Consider the following 19,454-nt stretch of genomic DNA (forward strand, 5'->3'; position numbering starts at 1 on the left):
ACCCACAGCGAACCAAGGAGGTCTGTAAGACATCCTCTTGTCCCAGTACTACAATCCTAAGGTGGATCCTAATTAAAATCTAGGCAGTGTTATGTTTTAAGTTGGGCAATAACTTAGGCATCTCACCCCTGGAAAACTGAACACTTGGCCCCTCAAAGTATGTATACACATGCTCTGTAGTTTTGTTACCTTGCCATATGACTACTAGAAAAGAGCTTCAACCAGTGCCAGAGCTGTGCGCCCATCCTGAGCAAGAGTTGACTCATTACACTAAGAAAAGAAAGTTTCGCCGGGCGATGGTGGCACACGCCTTTAATCCCAGCACTCGGGAGGCAGAGGCACGCGGATCTCTGTGAGTTCGAGACCAGCCTGGTCTACAGAGCTAGTGCCAGGACAGGCTCCAAAGCCACAGAGAAACCCTGTCTCGAAAAACCAAAAAAAGAAAAGAAAAGAAAAGAAAAAGAAAAGAAAGTTTCCTGAGGAAGTGTGGTACAGAGGCACCAGCTGAACCAGGCTGAGTTAGGTAGTCTTAGCTTGTCTTAGCCCAGTGGAGACTGGAAAGCAAGTGTATGTGTTAAGTACTGGGTGGCAGCTCCTAGTCATACCCTGAACCTCACAGGCAATGTCATGGTGCTTGGTTCCCACAACAACGCCAAAGGATGAACTCTCTGTTCCCATTTTACACATAGGGAAGGAAGCTCAGAGAGGTTCAGAAACTTGCTAGAAGTCACTAGTCATAAATACTCCAAACTCAGCTTTGTGACTGAGATTTAAACAGATCCTATTTGGAAATCCTATGTTACAGGAGCCCTTGAGAAAAGCCTCTGCCTGGAGGCTATGTGGCTCAGGACAAGTTTCTCTAGCTACCCAGGGTTCTAAAGGATAAAAATATCTGGGAGGTTGAGTACTCTAACAGAGGGAAAGCTGGAACTTTGAGGTATAGGTGGATCAGGACTGAATATTAAGAAACCTAGGAATGACAACCTAGAAACCTGGGTTAAAACCATTTTTCTAGAAGGAAGTTGGCTCATCTCTTGGCCTCTCCATCTTTCCATGGTCTTCCATAACTTTTAATGGCACTGTTCTCTAGAGATACAGGAGGCGCAGAGTACTGGGTGAGCATTCTAACAGTGCTTCCCTTTAGGCCCTGTCATGGCATTTGATCCATGAGCAGATCCCACTGAGTCTGGACCTCCAAGCCGGGCTAGACTGCTGCTGTCTGGCACTACAGGTGCCTGGCCTCTGGGGGCTGCTGTCCTCCCCAGAGTATGTGACCCATGCCTGCTCCCTCATCCACTGCGTGCGATTCATCCTGGAAGCCAGTAAGTCCTTGTCTATGAATAACTTTGTCTTCACAAATACATATCAATCATGAATACTTTTTCTTCTTGTCTCCTATTTCCCAAGAACCAGTTAGGACTTGGAGTGGAATGGATGAATTATAGGTGCTGCCTTTAGAAGGCCCCATCTTTCGACCCCCAGACCTTGATATTACACTGGAACTTAACTAGAATTTACTTTTCTAGTTATTTTGTTTAGAGTTTGGAGTTCCAGCTTTTAAAAAATACTTTTTAAGTTTTATCCCTTTGATCTTTAGTCTTAGTTGGCTATTTGATGTTCTTAGTCCTGAATGATTATAAAATTAACAAGATTACATTCAATAGATGACTTCTGTTAGAGTTGAAGTGTGTGCTTGCATGCTGCATTGTAATGCTAATGTGTTATAAAATAAAAGGGATTCATTCTTTTCAAGGAACAGTGTCCTCAACAAGGGTCATTAGCTAAAAATTTTTAAAAATTGGACATTATAGTTTACATGTTAGAGGATGTTTTGAAGTTTTATGTTTTCAAATTAAACATAGAGTGGTGTTTTGATCTTTCATTGTTTAAATTGTTTTCATCTGTGCATTTGTAGTCAACTTGGAAGCAAAGATCCAGGGATTAATTTTAAAAAGCTAAGCTTCTTAGTCATAGTGATGCTTTTAGCAGTATTGGCTGGTAACTAGTCTGATAAAAACTCTCAGAGTGGAGATGGCACTGAAATGTAGAAGCACAAGTCTTTGTGTATTCATGATTATCCAAAGCACTGATGCCTGCATTTAGTGTTTTACTGAGATTGTCTCTAGAAATCTAGCCTTAAGTTGACATAGCTGTCTTTGCAAGTTTTTATGAGGCTGCACAGGTTTGGAGACTTGAGTAGAAAGAAGGGTTAAAGTGTATGTTCTGCTGTGATTTCAGTTGCAGTACAGCCTGGGGACCAGCTTCTCGGTCCAGAAAGCAGGTCAGATACTCCAAGGGCTATCAGAAAGGAAGGAGGAGACTCAAACATACAAAGTAAGTCATAGGACCTCCCTACTCTTTTCCCCCTTCTGTGTTTCTTTGGGGCCTTCAATCATTCACAAAAGAAACTTGTGAAGTGGGACTCTGAACTCTATGAAACCCTCTAGAGCTCATCCAGAGGATTGAGGTTTTCTGACGATGGATGCATCCATATTCCTGTTTTTGTGTGCCCTGTTTTTCCGGTGAAGACTCCCTCTCCCCTTGGACGAACTTGGTTCATCCTACATCCTTCCTCACAGCCTGGATTTGCACCTCTTTTCTGGGAAGCCCCCATCTTAGTCCTCAGTACTTAACACATGACTCCTACTTGAGGATGAAAATATGTTTTTCTTGTCTGTATTCCCAAAATTGCTGCTTGGCCTGTTGTAAGTGTACATTAAATTTTGAATAAATAACTCAGAACACTAAGGAATTTGAAGTTAGTGCAGATACTCACATAGTATACTGTAACCTTAATGACTGTTTCAGACATCTCTTTTGGTAGCATTTGGTGACTTGTTTTGTGACAGGATATTACTCTGTAGCCCAGGCTGGCAGTGAATTCATGACCTTTCTGCCTCAACCTCCTAAGTGGTAGGTGCTATTACATTGAAAAAAAATTACTGAAATCACCATCATTTAAAACTGTTCTGAACTTAGGCACCACATTGTCTTTTTCTGATCTTCCTTATTGCTTCTAGGGTAGTTGTGGCAAGACAGAACACATTTCACCAACTGAATTCTTGCCTAACTAGGCTTCTAGAATGTTTTTAGTTCCTTGACCCTAGAGGCTCAAATAGTAGGAATGCAACCTACAGCTGCAGCCCTTCTCACACAGGTGGGAAAGCAGGCGCCATTGAATGTTTATCTTTCCTAGGGTCACAGGAGCCTCAGCCCTGCTTTATTGCTCCAGAAATAGGTATAGAGAAATGCCTAGTCACAGCCCAGCATTGTGACATGAGCCTGTCTGTAATTGCAGCACTAAGGAGGCCAAAGTAGGAGGGTCATGAATTTGAGTTGAGCTGAGAGAAACCATTTTAAAAGATGGAGATACTTGGGCTGGAGAGATGGCTCAGTGGTTAAGAGCTTTGCCTGCTCTTCCAGAGTTCCTGAGTTCAATTCCCAGCAACCACATGGTGGCTCACAACCATATACAGTGAGATTTGGTGCCTTCTTCTGGCCTGCAGGGATACACTCAGGCAGAATACTGTATACATAATTAATAAATAATTTAAAAAAAAAGATGGAGATACTTATAGACAGAGCTTCCTTGTCTGTAGTCTTCCAGCTCCTGTTCCAAAATTTTAGGGTTCCATAGTGGCCCATAAGCAACGCCATTTAAGTATATGCTGGGTTCTCACTTTGTTTCTGTCTTGAGCCCCTACAGTTCCTGCAGTTGAGTTATGATTTCATAATTTCTTATTAATACCCACAAAGTGAGGAAACCTCCACCTCATAGCTTGTTTTTTTTTCCCCCCTAGCTGAGCAGGAGCTCAGGTAATTCTGTGAGGATAAGATGCAGGTAAGAAAATCAAGCCATGTGAAGCACTAAGGCAAATGCCCACCATCATGAGAGTGGGCAGGTTGGCCCAGTGGCAGGAGATGACTTAATTAAGGCCTATATAATTATGCTCATCTGTAACTCTCTTGAGGTCAGTTAATGAGATTCTGGTCAGAAGAAGTAACTTGGGTTTTATTAAGTTTTTTAAGTCACCTCCAGTTAGTACTTTTTTTGTTTAATTTTATGTGTGAAGATGTTTTCTGCATGTATGCTGCACCACATGCATGCATTGCCCAAGGAGGCCAGAGGAAAGTGCCAGATCCCATGGGAGTAGAGTTACAGATAGTTAGAAGCTACCATGTGGTTGCTGGGAATTGAACCCAGGTCCTCTTAACTGCTCAGCCATCTCTTCCTTCCTAGTTGATGCCACTTGAAGTTAGTCTAATATGCACCATTTTTTTAGCTAGGGGCTTAATTCCTTAAGTTTAATAAGGATCCTTTTTCTATACTAGGAAGTTGCCTAAATTGTTGAATCTCATGGGCAAGGGTAACTATCTGTCCATTTTACTACTTGTTTAGTAACAAGTAGTTTTCTAATTCCATGCTATATTGAGATTCAGGAAATATGAACAGTCCCTGCCTTCAAGACTCTGACAGGACAGTTTGGTGGCTCTGGAATTTTCATCATCACTCTGCCTCTAAAATTTCCATCCAAGGCTGAAACTCAGGTTCAAGACTATTACTATATTCCCCACAGAAATTTTAAGAATTGCTGGTTTTGGATGCATACCAGGTGGGCTTATGTGAGCAGCCAACAGTCTTGGTAGACTGGACAGGGGTTGGTAGGCTTGATACGCACTTCTCCATGGGTATACAGAGGAAGGATAGCAGAGTTACAGTGTGTTTTGACAGAATCTGCCCTCTTGATCACCATTCTCTATGTAGATCCCAGTTATATCACTTCGGCCTGCGAGATGGTGGCAGAGATGGTGGAATCCCTGCAGTCAGTGCTGGCCTTGGGCCACAAAAGGAACAGTACTTTGCCTTCATTCCTCACGGCAGTGCTTAAGAATATTGTCATCAGTCTGGCGCGTCTCCCCCTGGTCAACAGCTATACGCGTGTGCCCCCTCTGGTAAGTCATTGCTGAAATAGGATAGGTGATATTTACTAGCAGCCTGGGGGTGGGGTGATCCTAAGACTGAAATGGAATATTTTGGGGAAGATTCAGGAGAAGGGGGGCAAGAGTACTGGAATCTTGTGCATGCAAGGCAAATGTCATACCTATCACTGAGGTACATTTTCCACCCTTGGTTTTTTTTGTTTTTGAGATTATAATTTAATTATAATATTTCTCCTTTCTCTTTCCTCCCTTTTAACCTTCCCATGTGTCCCTCCCTCCTGATCTTTAAATTCATGGCCTTTTTATTCACTAATTGTTACTGTGTGTGTGTGTGTGTGTGAGAGAGAGAGAGAGAGAGAGAGAGAGAGAGAAAGTGTGTGTGTATCTATTCTTAAATATAACCTGATTAGTCTGTATAATCCTCCCTGTATGTATGTTTTCAGAACTGAACAACCAATTGGTATGTTCTTCTCTGGTAAGGCCACCTTTCCTGTTTCCAGCTTTCCTCAATTGCCTATATAGTTCTTTCTATAGGATGAGGCCTCATGCAGACCTTTGATTTTGATTTTTTTGGGGGGAGGGGTAGGATCTTGCTCAGTTTGATATGTAACCAGGGCTGGCCTCAAACTTGAGATCCTCTTCTCTATTTCCCTAATGCTAGAATTAGCTATTGGCATTCATGCCCACTTATCTCACAATCTTTATTGCTGTAACACTCTGTGGTAGTTCCAGCATTTTGCATGTGGGTAGTTGTGACACTGTATTGTCCCCAGGCATTCTGTGTAGTGGTTATTTTCAAAATGAACTAAAGTACTAACCTTCATTTCCACTGATGTGTTCATGTTGGATGTGATTCTGAAGTGATTAGACTAATTATGGTAAACCTGAAATTTTACTCTTCAATTATTTTATTTAAAAGTTGTCACCTTTGAAGATTTCACCTTTTAAAATTATTTAAAATTATTTTCTTTAAAAACTGGGCATAGTGGTGTGTGGGGAAAAAAACCAAAACGATTTCTGAGTTTTAGGCCAGCCTGGTCTACATTGTTCCAGAGACTGTATCAGAGAGAAAGAAAGATTGATTCTTAAATTTAGGGACAAGCACTATTGTGGGTTTTCTTTTGAAATTTTCTTCGCATATCAGCATAAAATAGACAGGCTCTTGGTTCAGCAGGAACTTAGTATGGGAAAAGGGTTAACAGCAGCTATGCTGACTTAAGTCTGCTGAAATAGCACACTAGACATATCCTTTCCTACAAAAATCCTCAACAAGAAAACAAAGCTGGCTCATAGCTGACTTAAGCCAGAACACAAAACCAGGCCCAAGGGAAAAGTACTTTTTTTCTTCCTAGAATAGGGCATGTGCCTACTGCTGGGCCACAGTCTCTGCATGCATGTATTTGCATGTAAGATCCTGGAAAAGTTCACATTTAGAAAGTGACAGTCATTGGACCTTAGAGTTGCAGAGGCCCATTTTGAGTACTGTGGCTTCACTGTGCTGGAAGTACTTACAGAAAGAGCTGTGGACATTGGGAAGAGCACAATAGAAATCCAGGAGATCATCCAACATTGCTGCATGGGTTTTAACCCTGGGCAGGAAGCATTCTTTGTGGAGATTGTGCAGGAAGGCAGTATAGAGGTCATAGAAGGCTATAGGGGATCTGCCTACATAGGCCATGTGCTGTAGGTAAAACTCCATCAAGTGCTTTTAATCTGCTCCCTTGAATGCCCTGGGTACAAAGGCAACTGTAGCAAGCATTGCAGAACCTCCCCTGGGCATGCCCCAGAGACTTTTATGCTTGTATAAGAGATTTATAGAAGGCTTTACTATGATAAAGAGAGCTTTGTTGTAGGAATCTGGGGAGGCTCTGTTAGGTCCTCATGGCTCACATAGCTGAGCTGGCAAGATGGTCTTGCTACTGGAATAATAGAGGATGTGCCTCAGGGTTTCGTTTTGTGCATGGTGCTTGTCCGGATATCTAATGGCAGAACTCAACTTGTCAGAATTGATAGAATGAACAGTAGGGTTGGCCTTGTGCCTGACTGCCAACACATATTTATACACGGGACTGAACTTCATTAGTGTTTGCCTTTTTTCTAACACACATTAATGTTTGTGGACACCAGCATTTCCCACAAGGAATCTAGCTTGTGTACAGCCGGTCTGAAGGTGTAACAAGAAGAGGATTGACTTTGGGAAGGCAGAACAGAGTGGTGGGAGTCAAGCTTGGGCGTAAAGGTTCTAGCAAAGGGGTGGGAGCCTTTTGTGGAAAAGCACTGGCTCTGGAAAAGCCTGTGTGAGTAGTGAGGGGAGTGCAGCTGGCTCAGTGGGGAGACTAGTTGAGATAAAGGGGGGGGGTCTCTTGTTTTCCTAGTGGCATCTCCATCCAGTTGTTACTCTCTTTTCCTCTTCTCAGGTATGGAAACTTGGGTGGTCACCCAAACCTGGAGGGGATTTTGGCACAGTGTTCCCTGAGATCCCTGTAGAATTCCTCCAGGAGAAGGAGATCCTCAAGGAGTTCATCTATCGCATCAACACCCTAGGTACCCCACAATCTTCCTCAGTCCCCATATACCACACACATGCCCGAAGCTCCAGGGTAGGGCCATCTCATGACAACTGGAAAGGTTCTGGGATAATGGGAATGGAACAAATCTTCACACATTTCACAGCACATACGGAATTATGATAAGAAAATAGACCTAGGTGCACATAGACGAGGCAGTGTGTGTGGTTGCATATCAGGCTTTTTGACAGTTTATCACTGTCCCCAGTAACTTCTGAGTAGGAATCAGGCAACTCTCATGAAGAATTGTTTTCCTGCCTGTCATAGTTATGTTTCTGTTACTTTAGTAAACACCATGACCAAAAGCAACATGGGAAAGAAAGGGTTTATTTCTCCTGATAGCACAAAGGTCTATCCCTGAAGGAAGCCAGGACAGGAACCTAGAGGCAGAAACAGGAGTAGAAGCCATGGAGGAATGGTGCTTACCAGCTTGCTCACCAGGGCTTACTCCGCCTGCTTTATCAAAGCATGTAGGACCTCCACCCCAGGAGTGGTACCACATATATGGGCTGGGCCCTGCCACACCAATCACTAGTTAAGCAAACTCCCTTCAAACTCACTTGAGTCTGAGTCATACCCTATGTTCCAGGAGATCTGAGCATTTGATATTCTTCGTTTCTATCTTTGTTCCATCCTTGCCTTATAAGGAGTACTGCAGATCTTCTTGACTCATGGTGGGAACACCAAATGCAGCCATTTGTTGAACTTTACTCTGATGTAGCTCTTTAGTGAACCTGAGGAATGGCCTCCTAGATTGCCTTTGCTGCTTGCTGGAGTGTTCCCAGCCCAATGCCATGCTTTTCCAATCTGTTCTGAGTGGTTTTCATTATTTATGTTTATATACTTTATGGAGACATGACTCACATGAACATGCCCATAGTGCAGCGTGTACATGGAGGGCAGAGGATAGTTAGCAGGAATTGGTTGTCTCCTTTTCCCAGGTAGTTCCTGGGAATTGAACTCAGATTGTCAGCCATCTTGCTGACACTAATCTCACCAGCTTTACAGAGACCGAATTATCATGTATGTGGTTCTGTGGTCTGGTCTGAAATCTCATGGTCAGACTTAAGGTGACACTTTAAAAATGCTTCATAGACAGGAATAGCCTGGCCTGCTTGAATGAAACCTGTGTGGACATCCTTGTCACTGTACCACACAATGGGGAATTGAAGGGCAGTCTGGGCTGCTGAACTTGGCCTATGCCTCTTGACCTTGATAGCATAACTGACTTCTATGTACTACAGTGTCCTTCACGGTAAATGGAGAGACTAGTATTCCCTATACTATAGGATTGCCCTGAAGATCTTGCACTAGGAACATCACTGAAGGCGTTATATTGTCAGTGTTTTTTTATGGATTTGGAGAGTTGGGAAACTATCTAATGTAATGATTGATTCCCAGGGTGGACCAGTCGTACCCAGTTCGAAGAAACTTGGGCCACCCTCCTTGGTGTCTTGGTGACCCAGCCCCTGGTGATGGAACAGGAGGAGAGCCCACCAGAGGTGAGACTTCTATAGCTAGAAGTTGGCTAAGTAGGAACCTGTAGCTATGGCAGCTTGGTGACTGTTTGGGAACAGGAAAGCAGGCTGATCATATCTCAGCTGATGCTCCACAGTAAAGACAAGCCCTCTGAGAGGCTTGGAGACTGAGGCTTCCAGTAGCTAGGATGCAACTTTTACTATGATACCTTCTACATCAGTGGAATAAGATTGTTCTCTGTCAGCACTTTTGCATTCTGTTGTTCATTTATCACTATCTGAAGAAATATCATTGAACTAAAACAAAAAAGGCCATGAATCCAGGTCATGTTCTTGTGTCTTGTTTGTTTTGTTTTTAATTATCTTAGAGGTTTTGTTTGCTTAGTATTAATGTACACCATGCTAATAAGACATGAATAACGCCCATAGTTTTTTGTTTGCTTAGTATTAATGTACACCATGCTAATAAGACATGAATAACGCCCATAGTTTTTTGTTTGCTTAGTATTAATGTATACCATGCTAATAAGACATGAATAACGCCCATAGTTTTTTGTTTGCTTAGTATTAATGTATACCATGCTAATAAGACATGAATAGCGCCCATAGTTTTGTATGTTCAAAGTCCTGGGATATGAGCCCTTGGTTCTGAGAGATGTGAAATGAACTTGTGGAGATGACAGATAAGAGAGTGAATCTATATAGGTCACAAGTCGTCAAGATCATCTTCCAACGTTTCTGTAACTGCCAGGTTGCCAGTGTTCTCAAATGATAGTATTTAAGAGCAATGTCCTCTGAGGTAAATGCCTATTTGGAGTTCTGTGCCAAATATTTGCATACTTCAGGTTTACTCCAAGGTCTAGGTATATAGATGTGTGACCAATGCCAAACAAACTTGAACAAAAGACTCTGGCTATGGGAAGCCACAGGACTTAAGGAATCCAGTTCTCCTCTCTGAAGCCTTATGGCCCTTGGGCTCTGTGTGAAGTAGAGGCAGAATAAGTGGTTGGTATCTTGTTGTCATGTTGTCAATGTGTGGACTGTTCCTCTAGGAAGATACAGAAAGGACCCAGATCCATGTCCTGGCTGTGCAGGCCATCACCTCTCTAGTGCTCAGTGCAATGACTGTGCCTGTGGCTGGCAATCCAGCTGTAAGCTGCTTGGAGCAACAGCCCCGGAACAAGCCTCTGAAGGTTCTCGATACCAGGTTTGCCTGAGTTTCTATGTGGGCTACATTCTATTGCAGAGGATGGTGAGGTAGCCCACTCCACTTTTAAATTCCCATACCCTTTCCTTTGTTAAAAGAATTGATGTAATATGTGTCTGTGGCCCTGCCCAGGGATATAGATCCTAAAGTGATTTTGGTCATTGGTGACAAGCTGAAGATTTAGTGTGAAATTGTATGAGCTTCACTGGGTATTCAGGCTCAGACTTTTGGGTCAGGAATAAGCACCTGCAGCAGGGTTTGCTTGCTGTTACACCAGCTGCTTCAGGCAAGTGAAAGAGAAGTCCTGGTGGTTTTCATTCCTGTGATGTTTGAAAAAAGCAAACATGTTCTTTCTTTTGGTTCTGAATTTTAGATTTGGAAGAAAATTGAGCATGATCAGAGGGATTGTAGAACAAGAGATCCAAGAAATGGTTTCCCAGAGAGAGAATACTGCCACTCACCATTCTCACCAAGCCTGGGATCCTGTCCCTTCCCTGTTGCCAGCTACTACAGGTACAGGAAGGAACTAGAACAAGAGTGTGGCTAGCATTCTTTTTTTTTTTTTTTAAAAAAAAGTTTATTTTTATTTTATATTCATTGGTGCTTTGCCTGCATGTCTGTGTCAGATCTTGGAGTTACAGACAACTGTGAGCTGCCGTATGAGTGCTGGGAACTGAACTCAGGTCCTCTGGAAGAGCTGTCAGTGTTCTTAACCACTGAGCCTTCTGTCCAGCCATGGCTAGCATTCTTGCTGTGGCTTAACAAGAAGGCTGCATGCTGAGTGTATTGCCCCCATTCACAAGTCTCATGCTTTGTCTGGACTTGTACCACCATAAGCACCAGGATGTATCTTGCTTCAATGAAGAGAATTTTGTAGGTTCTTTTTCTTTCCATTGTGTTTATTAATTATACAAGTTACTGTGTTGCATAAAGATATTTTTGTACAAGTACATAATGTATACTAAATGAACCCCCTCCAAAACCTCCTTACCCTTCCCTTTGCCATCACCCTCGTTATTATTGAACAAACTGCTTCAATCTTATAATTACCTCATTCTTTTAGGAATTTAAGTTCCTTGAAGACTTTATTTGGGGAAGTTTCTGTATGGAAATTCAGTGTGTTGTGTATCTCAAAATGATTTTGGGAACATTGAATTTAACAGAGCAGTGTGACTTTAAATGGCCGTGGGCCTAGACCTTGAGGAGCCTCTGTCTGGGCCAATAGAGTGAGTGAGAAATGACATACTTGCTCTGTAGAGTCTTGAGAAAGGTGTGGATAGATAGCTATAGGAACTCAGAATACAGCTCTAAGAGCATCAGAGTGCCTTGGGGAGAGGATGGGTGGTGTGAGATCTAACACTGTTAGCTTGAGACAGCCATAGGAAAAGAGTCTAGTTTGCCTACCAGGCTTGCCAGCTCAACAGGTTGCGAAGTGACAGTACTCCAAGACCTCCTGGGCCTCTGTATATCTGAGCCATCTTGCCAATGAAGAGGATAACCGGATTGGGCAAACATCTGTCCAGCCAGTCAGGGTCTTATGCAGTGCTATGCTGATGTTTTACAGGTGCCCTCATCAGCCATGACAAACTACTACTGCAGATCAACTCAGAGCGGGAGCTAGGCAACATGAGCTACAAGCTGGGCCAGGTCAGTTACACCATTCCGTTCCCTCCTGAGGATTACAGGCTGAAATTATAACCAGCCTTGTCTGTCCTCAGGCTTGAGCCACATACCACACTTAAAGAAAAGTTTTATTTACATACTTTATTCTAGATTTCAATATATTTTGCATATAAGCATGCAGATGTGTATAAAACATAGTGGAATGATATGAGACAGGAGAGAGCTAAGAAGCATGAAAGGTTAGGAAGGACAAAATAAAGTCAGCTGAGATCTGCTCAGTCAGATGCAGCACTGAAAGCTTCCTGGCTGCTAGTTCAGAGAGCAACTGAGTGCATAGCTTAGCAGGTAGCATTACTTTAGTAAGAACAAATAGGGATAGTTGACAGCTGCTGACTGCAGGGGTCAAGGAACTGTGGTACCTGCTGCTTTTCTAGACAAACCCCTCTGTTCCTTCCTACCTTTGCAGAGAAAGTTCTGCCCTAAGATAAGTCATAGTGACAGAATGTGATCTGCTCTTCATGGAGTGTTTCTAAAGATGAGGTGATAAACAAGATGCCTGGGGCCCCTAGATACGTGACCGTGTTCAAGGGTCCCATGTCCCTGACTGTATCCCTTCTGGCTCTGTTACATTCATTTAACTCTGCTTCCTTCAGTACTGGAGTTCCAGTTCCAGTGTCTGTAAGCTGAATATAGTAAGCCTGTGTGGGTCCATTTTAGCCCTTCCTTGCCTGGGATACCATATCAGCTATCAAAAAAAAAAAAAAAAAAAAGCTACTAGGATGAACTGCCACTTTCATTTTGTGGAAAGAGATGGTGCAAGGAGCTAGGTGTGGAGAACATTGGCAACTGGAATTTATCCACAATTCTCAGCTTGCCTTCATTGAAAGTATCTGAGGTCATAAGGGAAAAGCAGGAGGGTTTGTAGAGGAGCAATCAGAAGGGAGGTCAGTGCGAAACCCACTTCATCTGGAGCTGCATTTGGGGGCTTGGGGCTCTTGGCTGCCCCTTAACCTTCCTAAAACAATTACATCTCCAACTGCATCCTTGGAGAGATATCTCTAAGCAATTAGCCCAGAAAAGCAGGGTCTACTCCTGGAAAACACAAATGAATGGGAACCAGGTTTATAAAGTCTGTATATGGTCCCCTTTCTCCAGGGACTGTAGTGTCACTCTCTGGAGCCTCTTTTACTTCATACTTTTTTCAGACACTCATTCAAGCCTTGAACCTAAGGTCAAAGTTTTTCTGCCAACAGTTAAGCCTTTGTACCCAAGGGCTCCTCTGACAGTACATATAGGTCTGAAAGGGATAGATCATTACAGTGGTCTTATGTGCTCAGAGTAGTGGACTGGCTTGTACCTACCCAGCAAGAACTTTAAATCTGGTTCTTGCTTCTGTGGCAGGTATCCATACACTCTGTGTGGCTAGGGAACAATATCACACCCCTGAGAGAGGAGGAATGGGATGAAGAGGAAGAGGAAGAGGCTGATGTTCCTGCACCAACATCACCACCTGTGTCTCCAGTCAATTCCAGGTTAATACTGGCTTTTTTTTAAAAAAAAAAAAAAAAAAAGGCAATTTGAAATTTCTTATCAATCACTTGATATGTTTGGGGTCCATCTTGAGGTGAACCTCGCATCTATGTATGGGGAAAATATCCATGTTTCACACTCTGCAGAAAACACCGTGCTGGGGTTGATATTCACTCCTGTTCGCAGTTTCTGCTTGAATTGTACAGCCGCTGGATCCTGCCATCCAGTACAGCCAGAAAGACCCCTGTCATCCTGATCAGTGAAGTGGTTCGATCTGTAAGTTTACCTTCCCCTCTTTCCCCACACCCAGAAGCATGTGTGATGCTGTGCACACACATGCACATACATACACATACACACATGTACCAAAATACACTCCACAGACACATCATACAAATACCATAATAGATGCACTAGATAGATACCATATATATAAATGCATACATACCATACTTGTATGTGCCATGAATTTGCTAGATACACAGAGAGACACATATGAAGACATAGACACATACACATCCATACATTCACACACAACACACACACCACCTGGTTTGTAATGTCTCAGAACCTATAAAGGAACTCCTACAGCCTCCCAGGTCTGGAGCAACCGAGTGTTTGAAGTTGGTGATGGTGACAGGACAGATGTTCTTTTTCAGATCCAGAGCAGGTAAATGCTCTCAAGTGTAGCACCAGTGTGTAATATGCCAGTTGCTGTCACAGTTCCAAAGGCTCATCTTATCTGTCTCTTCTACGGTGGTGACAAACAGCTGTGGACTCCTAGACATTACCCTTCTTATTAGATAAGTAGATAGGTCAGATAAATAGTCTCGTGGGCCTTCGTGCTCTTCTGCTACAGCCCCAAACATAGGGTGTTTGTTTTATGAGTGACATCTATCAATATTGACAGGGCTGGAAAGAAAAATTGAAAGGCTCTAAAATAGTCGCTTGGTCTTTTTATTTATTTATTTATTTATTTTTGGATTTTCGAGACAGGGTTTCTCTGTGGCTTTGGAGCCTGTCCTGGAACTAGCGCTATAGACCAGGCTGGTCTCGAACTCACAGAGATCCGCCTGCCTCTGCCTTCCGAGTGCTGGGATTAAAGGCGTGCGCCACCATCACCCGGCCCGCTTGGTCTTTTTAAAAGTGATAGTGGGAACTGGAGAAAGCAGTAGTTAAGAGCACTGGCTGTTTTTTCTGAACCCAGGTTCCATTCCAAGAACCCACATGGGGGCTCACAACCACCTGTAACTCAAGTTCCAGGGGATCTGAGTCCCTCTTCTGGCTTCTGTGGGCACAGCACACACATGGTATGCCAGCATACATGTAGGCAAAGCACCCAAACACTTAAAAATAAATAAAAAACAAATAGATATATATAATAAATAAGTGATAGTGGGCAGCAAGATATCTCAGCAGGTTAAAGTGCTTCCTGTGCAGCAGATCTGATAGCCTGAGTTTGATCCTCAGAAACCACAGTAAAAGGAGAGACCTGACTCTCAGTGGTTTCCTGGCTTTCACACACATGCTGTGTTTTTGTGCACAGCTGCGCTTACACACATACGTTATCCATACACTCAATGATAATAAATTAAAGTAACAATGATAGCAGAGAGAGAAATGATTGCCCATTTCTTGCTCCTAGGAGTTTTGAGCACATGGCCCTGTATTAATGGACATTGCCTGAAAATGATCACCCTTGTATATGTGGCAGCTGAAATCCAAGCTCTTCCTCCATCTGTAGTGTATATGCAAAGGCATTTTTAACATGATATTCTGTTACTACTTCTACATTCTGTATTTTAAGTCTCTCCAATCAGTACTGAAGATTCCCCTATTTTTCCCATGCCTTGCCACCCACTGCATTTTAGACTACATTTTTACATTCCTCTGGGTATAATGCTCTTCTTCTTGTTCTGATCTTGCATGTCTCCAGCTTCTCGTGGTGTCAGACTTATTCACTGAACGCACCCAGTTTGAAATGATGTATCTAACGCTGACAGAACTTCGAAGAGTACACCCTTCAGAAGATGAAATCCTCATTCAGTACCTAGTACCTGCCACTTGTAAGGCAGCTGCTGTCCTTGGTATGGTGAGTGAGAGGTGGTGCAGAGGCTGCCCCCATTGAAGCACTTAGGACTTCTCTGCTTTGGGATCTGGTGTTGGTCAAATGTGCTGCGTGCATCTGCATACTTCAAAGGCCTGTCCCAGGGTAAGGTCCTTGGCACATGGGAACCACAGCTCTGATCAGCTAAAAGAACTCCTGTTGGTATCATCCCCACAGGAAACCGAGATGTTTTGTGGTGAACATGGTTGAAGCACCTGTGCCCCGTGGCCTTTATGCCATTATAGTAGGGAACCTCTCCAGGACAAAAAGTGTGAGGGCACTGGGACAGCCCAAATACTGGAACCATGCCTTGCATCCATGGCCAGTCTATCATCTTGACAGCTCCACTCCATTTCTCTGATAGGGTCTGGATCCCACTGTATTGTTTGACTTACACAGGTCTTCCCTGGTGACCCAACTGTCATAGTACCCTTGCACTCCCCCATTGGGGAATGTAGACATCTATCTTTGGCATCATGATTGTCTTGGTCCAGTTGTACTGCTGTCACAAAACACCTTAGACAGGGTAATTTATTGACAACAGATATGTACTGGGAAATCCCAAATCAAGGTGTTCTTTGGATACCTGATACCTAGATTCCCCCACTCATCAGCATTCCTCATTATTCTGCTGCTGGTTTATCAGAATTTGGTTAGTACTACTTGGTTTTGCCTTTCCTGTATATATACTAGGTGGTTCTCATAGAAAATATGTCAGATACATACATAAAAATAATTACCTGTGTGTTCCACCTCTTGTTGGTACATATTGGAAGGGCATCAGCATGGCCAGTAAAGTGACTCTAGACTGTTGACTCAGGCACTTTCGCCATTTCACTTAATGTTAAAATAATTATGTTTTTAAATTAGCTTAAAATTTATCATTAAATGTTAAACTTATCATCATGTTTTAATATATTTTTCCTGGAATCCATTTTTGTAATAACAATAGAAACTTACTTGTTCAGGGCTAGAGAGAGGACTCCGTGGTTAAAAACACTTGGTGCTCTTACAGAATACCTGATTTCGTTTCTAGCACCCATATTGCCAACTTACAACCAACACCTTCTTCTGGTTTCTACAGGTTCCCATAATGCGCATGCATATTTAACATGTGGACACATATATACATACCACATACAAAAACTAATTTTTACAAAAAGAAACTTACTTGTTCAATAGACACATGAGTGGCTGCTATGCATGAAGTAGTTGGGGCTACTGGTGGGAGTGGTGTGGGTGAGCCTGTTGGCACCCATTTTCCATGTGCCATGTATGTCATGTCTTCCTTTGTTAGAACTTGTTGTCACTGTACCTAGAGGCTAGCACAGGTATACAGCATGGGTGGCCATGCTTAGCATCATCCAGAGAACGGGAACAATGAGCACTTAGTCCCCCTGTGTGAGCACACTCTTCAAAGCAGGCATCTTCTGGATGCTGTCAGGACTGTGTCCTTGTGGGAGGTCTATTTTCCTTCATGGGGGGACTTTAGTGGCTTGACTTTCCTTGTAACTGTGGTTTTGTGCTCAGGCCCAGGTTCCTCAGGCAAAATGTAAATCAAATGCATCAGGCAAATAATGGTGATTTTTAAAGAACAACCCCCAAGGCGGAATGGTGACTGGCTCTAGTTCCCAGCTCTGTGTACAGAGGCGGCTGTCCTTGAAGGCAATTGTCTTCCGAGAGGCTTTCAGCTGCCCTGTGTTGCTACAGATGGTGTTGCACTGCTGCATTGCTTTTCCTGGGGAAACCTGAGCAAAGGTCTGCTCACCTCAGATAGATCACTGATGATCCGAGTCCGGCTTGTAAACCAGTGTATTTTTTGGCTTTCCTCATATAAGCATGGATGAAGACATATCTATTGGAACTGTAGTGACTTCAAAACAGCTGCATACTAAAACGTAATGTAACCCCAAGAGCTGCAGAAATGGAGACATAGCACCCTTCTCCCTCTTCAGTTAACCTTCCCAAGTCCAAGTGCAGCTGGGTAAGGATTATGTGCAGTATGCTGAGGTTCAGGTTTTGGTCCTTAACTACCCATGCTATGAGGGAACATTATAGTTCTGTACTTGTGAGAGTCTTGTGTAGATGCAGGTAATCCAGCTTTTCTGATTTCAACATGGCACAACTGTGTCATGTCCAGAAGTCAGTGTTCCACAGCATGCATCCAAACTGTCACTGTTCTTTGCTCACTGTTAGATCTGCAGCCTTCAACAACATATCCTGGTGTTATGCTTAAAAAAGTGTGGTTAGAGGTCTTGGTTGTACTATCCTGAGGAAGAACACATGGATATGGGAAGGGGGATGAGAAGGAAGTAACTGGCAAGGACTGTTAACCTTCTTTAACCCAAGACCATTAGATACAGACTCCCCTGGAGAGGGTTGGGTGGCTTCTTTGTTTTGTGATAGCTCTGACTGTCCTGGAACTCACTCTGTAGACAAAACTGGGCTTGAATTCGGAAATCCACCTGCCTCTGCCTCTTGATTGCTGGGATTAAAAGTACACACCTCCACCACTAGATGGCTTCTTCTGTCATGAGACCAAATGAGTCCTCAGTCAGCCTTTCCTGGTAGGGTGTTTGGTAGGTCAGTCAGACACTGACCTGCTGCTGCTGGAGTGCATCACACAACAGTAGTCTTCACTGCTGGAGGAGTCCTGTGTCAAGGTGTGTGCTGGGTGTCTGGGCAAAAATTCCACTGCCACACTTAGAATACCCAGAGAAAGTGATACCATGTCAGTCCAGGTTAGCACAAATTAGTGTCAAGAGCTCCACAACTACCAACAAGCTTTTGCTAGGAGGAGCCAGACCAAAGTTAATTATAGTGAAGAGACTTGAGGCAGAATTAGCTGAAGGAGAGAATTCCTGGGTAAAGCCTAGAAAACCAGGTTTGAATACTGTTCCAGAATAGTCGTACAGAACACAGCTCATTCATCCAGTAGGTAGACAAGGAGTAAACAACACATATGAGATGTTCTACAGAGGGCAGCAGAGCTCAGAATCAGTGTTGTCAGTCAAGGCAGGTTACAGGAGCACCCTACAACTCCAAAGGGGAAAGCAAGTGTAGGCACAAATCACATTTTCCACATAAGGTGGATCCTCTCTCAAATTCAGATTTTTAAATAGGGTCAGAACTGTACCCCAACCTTTCCTGCATGGTATCCTACCCCCGTGTGACTTCTACTGTGTGCTAGATTATAGCTAGGCTCTTTCAGTTTCAGGGATTCAGGCCATTGGCAGTTAGCAATCAACCCGTCTCCAGCAACTCATGTCTGTGCTTGTATTCAGGACAAAACTGTGGCAGAACCAGTCAGCCGCCTACTGGAGAGCACACTCAGGAGCAGCCACCTCCCCAGCCAGATCGGAGCCCTGCATGGCATCCTTTATGTGTTGGAGTGTGACCTCTTGGATGACACTGCAAAGCAGCTCATTCCAGTTGTTAGTGAATATCTGCTGTCCAACCTCAAAGGAATAGCCCAGTGAGTGGGGCTGGGCGGGTGGGCTTTAGTATGGTCTTAACAACAACAAAAATAAAAAATAAAACAGAAGAGCCCTGTTTGACTTTAAAAGTATATGCTAGAACTGGCATAGTAGTGCATGCTTATAATCTCAGCATTTGAGAGGCTGAGGCAGAAAATTTGGCATCAGCTTGAAACTAGCCTGGGCTACAGATGAGATCCTGTTTCAGAAGTAACAAAGTATTTGCCAGGTTCTAGTAGGTGACAGGACTGTACCTATTTTAGGAAATAGTAGCCATGAGACACAAGGACACAAGTGTATGTCAGAAGCTTTCATCTCTAGAAAGATGAAAAGTCCTGCCTTGCATCACTCTCCTACAGCACTCAGCACACTGATGTGGACCAGCTTCCTTTTTCTGTCACCAGACTTAGCTTCCTCTTTAGTTTCTGATCAGCCCTGTGTTTCCTGTGAGACCCTTTACTCCTGCTCTAATCTCCACCTCCCCCTAAAGATGTCTTACATACAGCTGCACATGAATATATTGCT

The 19,454-nt window shown here is 43.4% G+C and overlaps 1 protein-coding gene across 2 annotated transcripts in view; it reads left to right on the top strand.

Annotated features, from left to right (window-relative positions):
• Positions 1-19,454, top strand: part of Htt (huntingtin) — a 138,320-nt gene that overhangs the window by 111,112 nt on the left and 7,754 nt on the right. Inside the window, exons 50-61 of one of the 2 annotated variants that reach the window (XR_001229382.2) lie at positions 1,145-1,322; positions 2,239-2,334; positions 4,766-4,953; positions 7,359-7,485; positions 8,910-9,010; positions 10,039-10,193; positions 10,567-10,706; positions 11,758-11,840; positions 13,218-13,348; positions 13,533-13,622; positions 15,283-15,438; positions 18,738-18,875. Coding sequence is in view for 1 of the 2 variants with exons in the window: in XM_005365914.3 (XP_005365971.1) it covers positions 1,145-1,322; positions 2,239-2,334; positions 4,766-4,953; positions 7,359-7,485; positions 8,910-9,010; positions 10,039-10,193; positions 10,567-10,706; positions 11,758-11,840; positions 13,218-13,348; positions 13,493-13,622; positions 15,283-15,438; positions 18,738-18,928 (1,676 nt within the window). In the remaining variant the exon portion in view is untranslated. Of the gene's footprint in view, positions 1-1,144; positions 1,323-2,238; positions 2,335-4,765; positions 4,954-7,358; positions 7,486-8,909; positions 9,011-10,038; positions 10,194-10,566; positions 10,707-11,757; positions 11,841-13,217; positions 13,349-13,492; positions 13,623-15,282; positions 15,439-18,737; positions 18,929-19,454 lie in introns of those variants that run through there. The other variant, XM_005365914.3, reaches the window with a different exon arrangement.

This window comes from Microtus ochrogaster, unplaced genomic scaffold (assembly GCF_000317375.1).
Source record: "Microtus ochrogaster isolate Prairie Vole_2 unplaced genomic scaffold, MicOch1.0 UNK5, whole genome shotgun sequence".
Taxonomy (NCBI): domain Eukaryota; kingdom Metazoa; phylum Chordata; class Mammalia; order Rodentia; family Cricetidae; genus Microtus; species Microtus ochrogaster.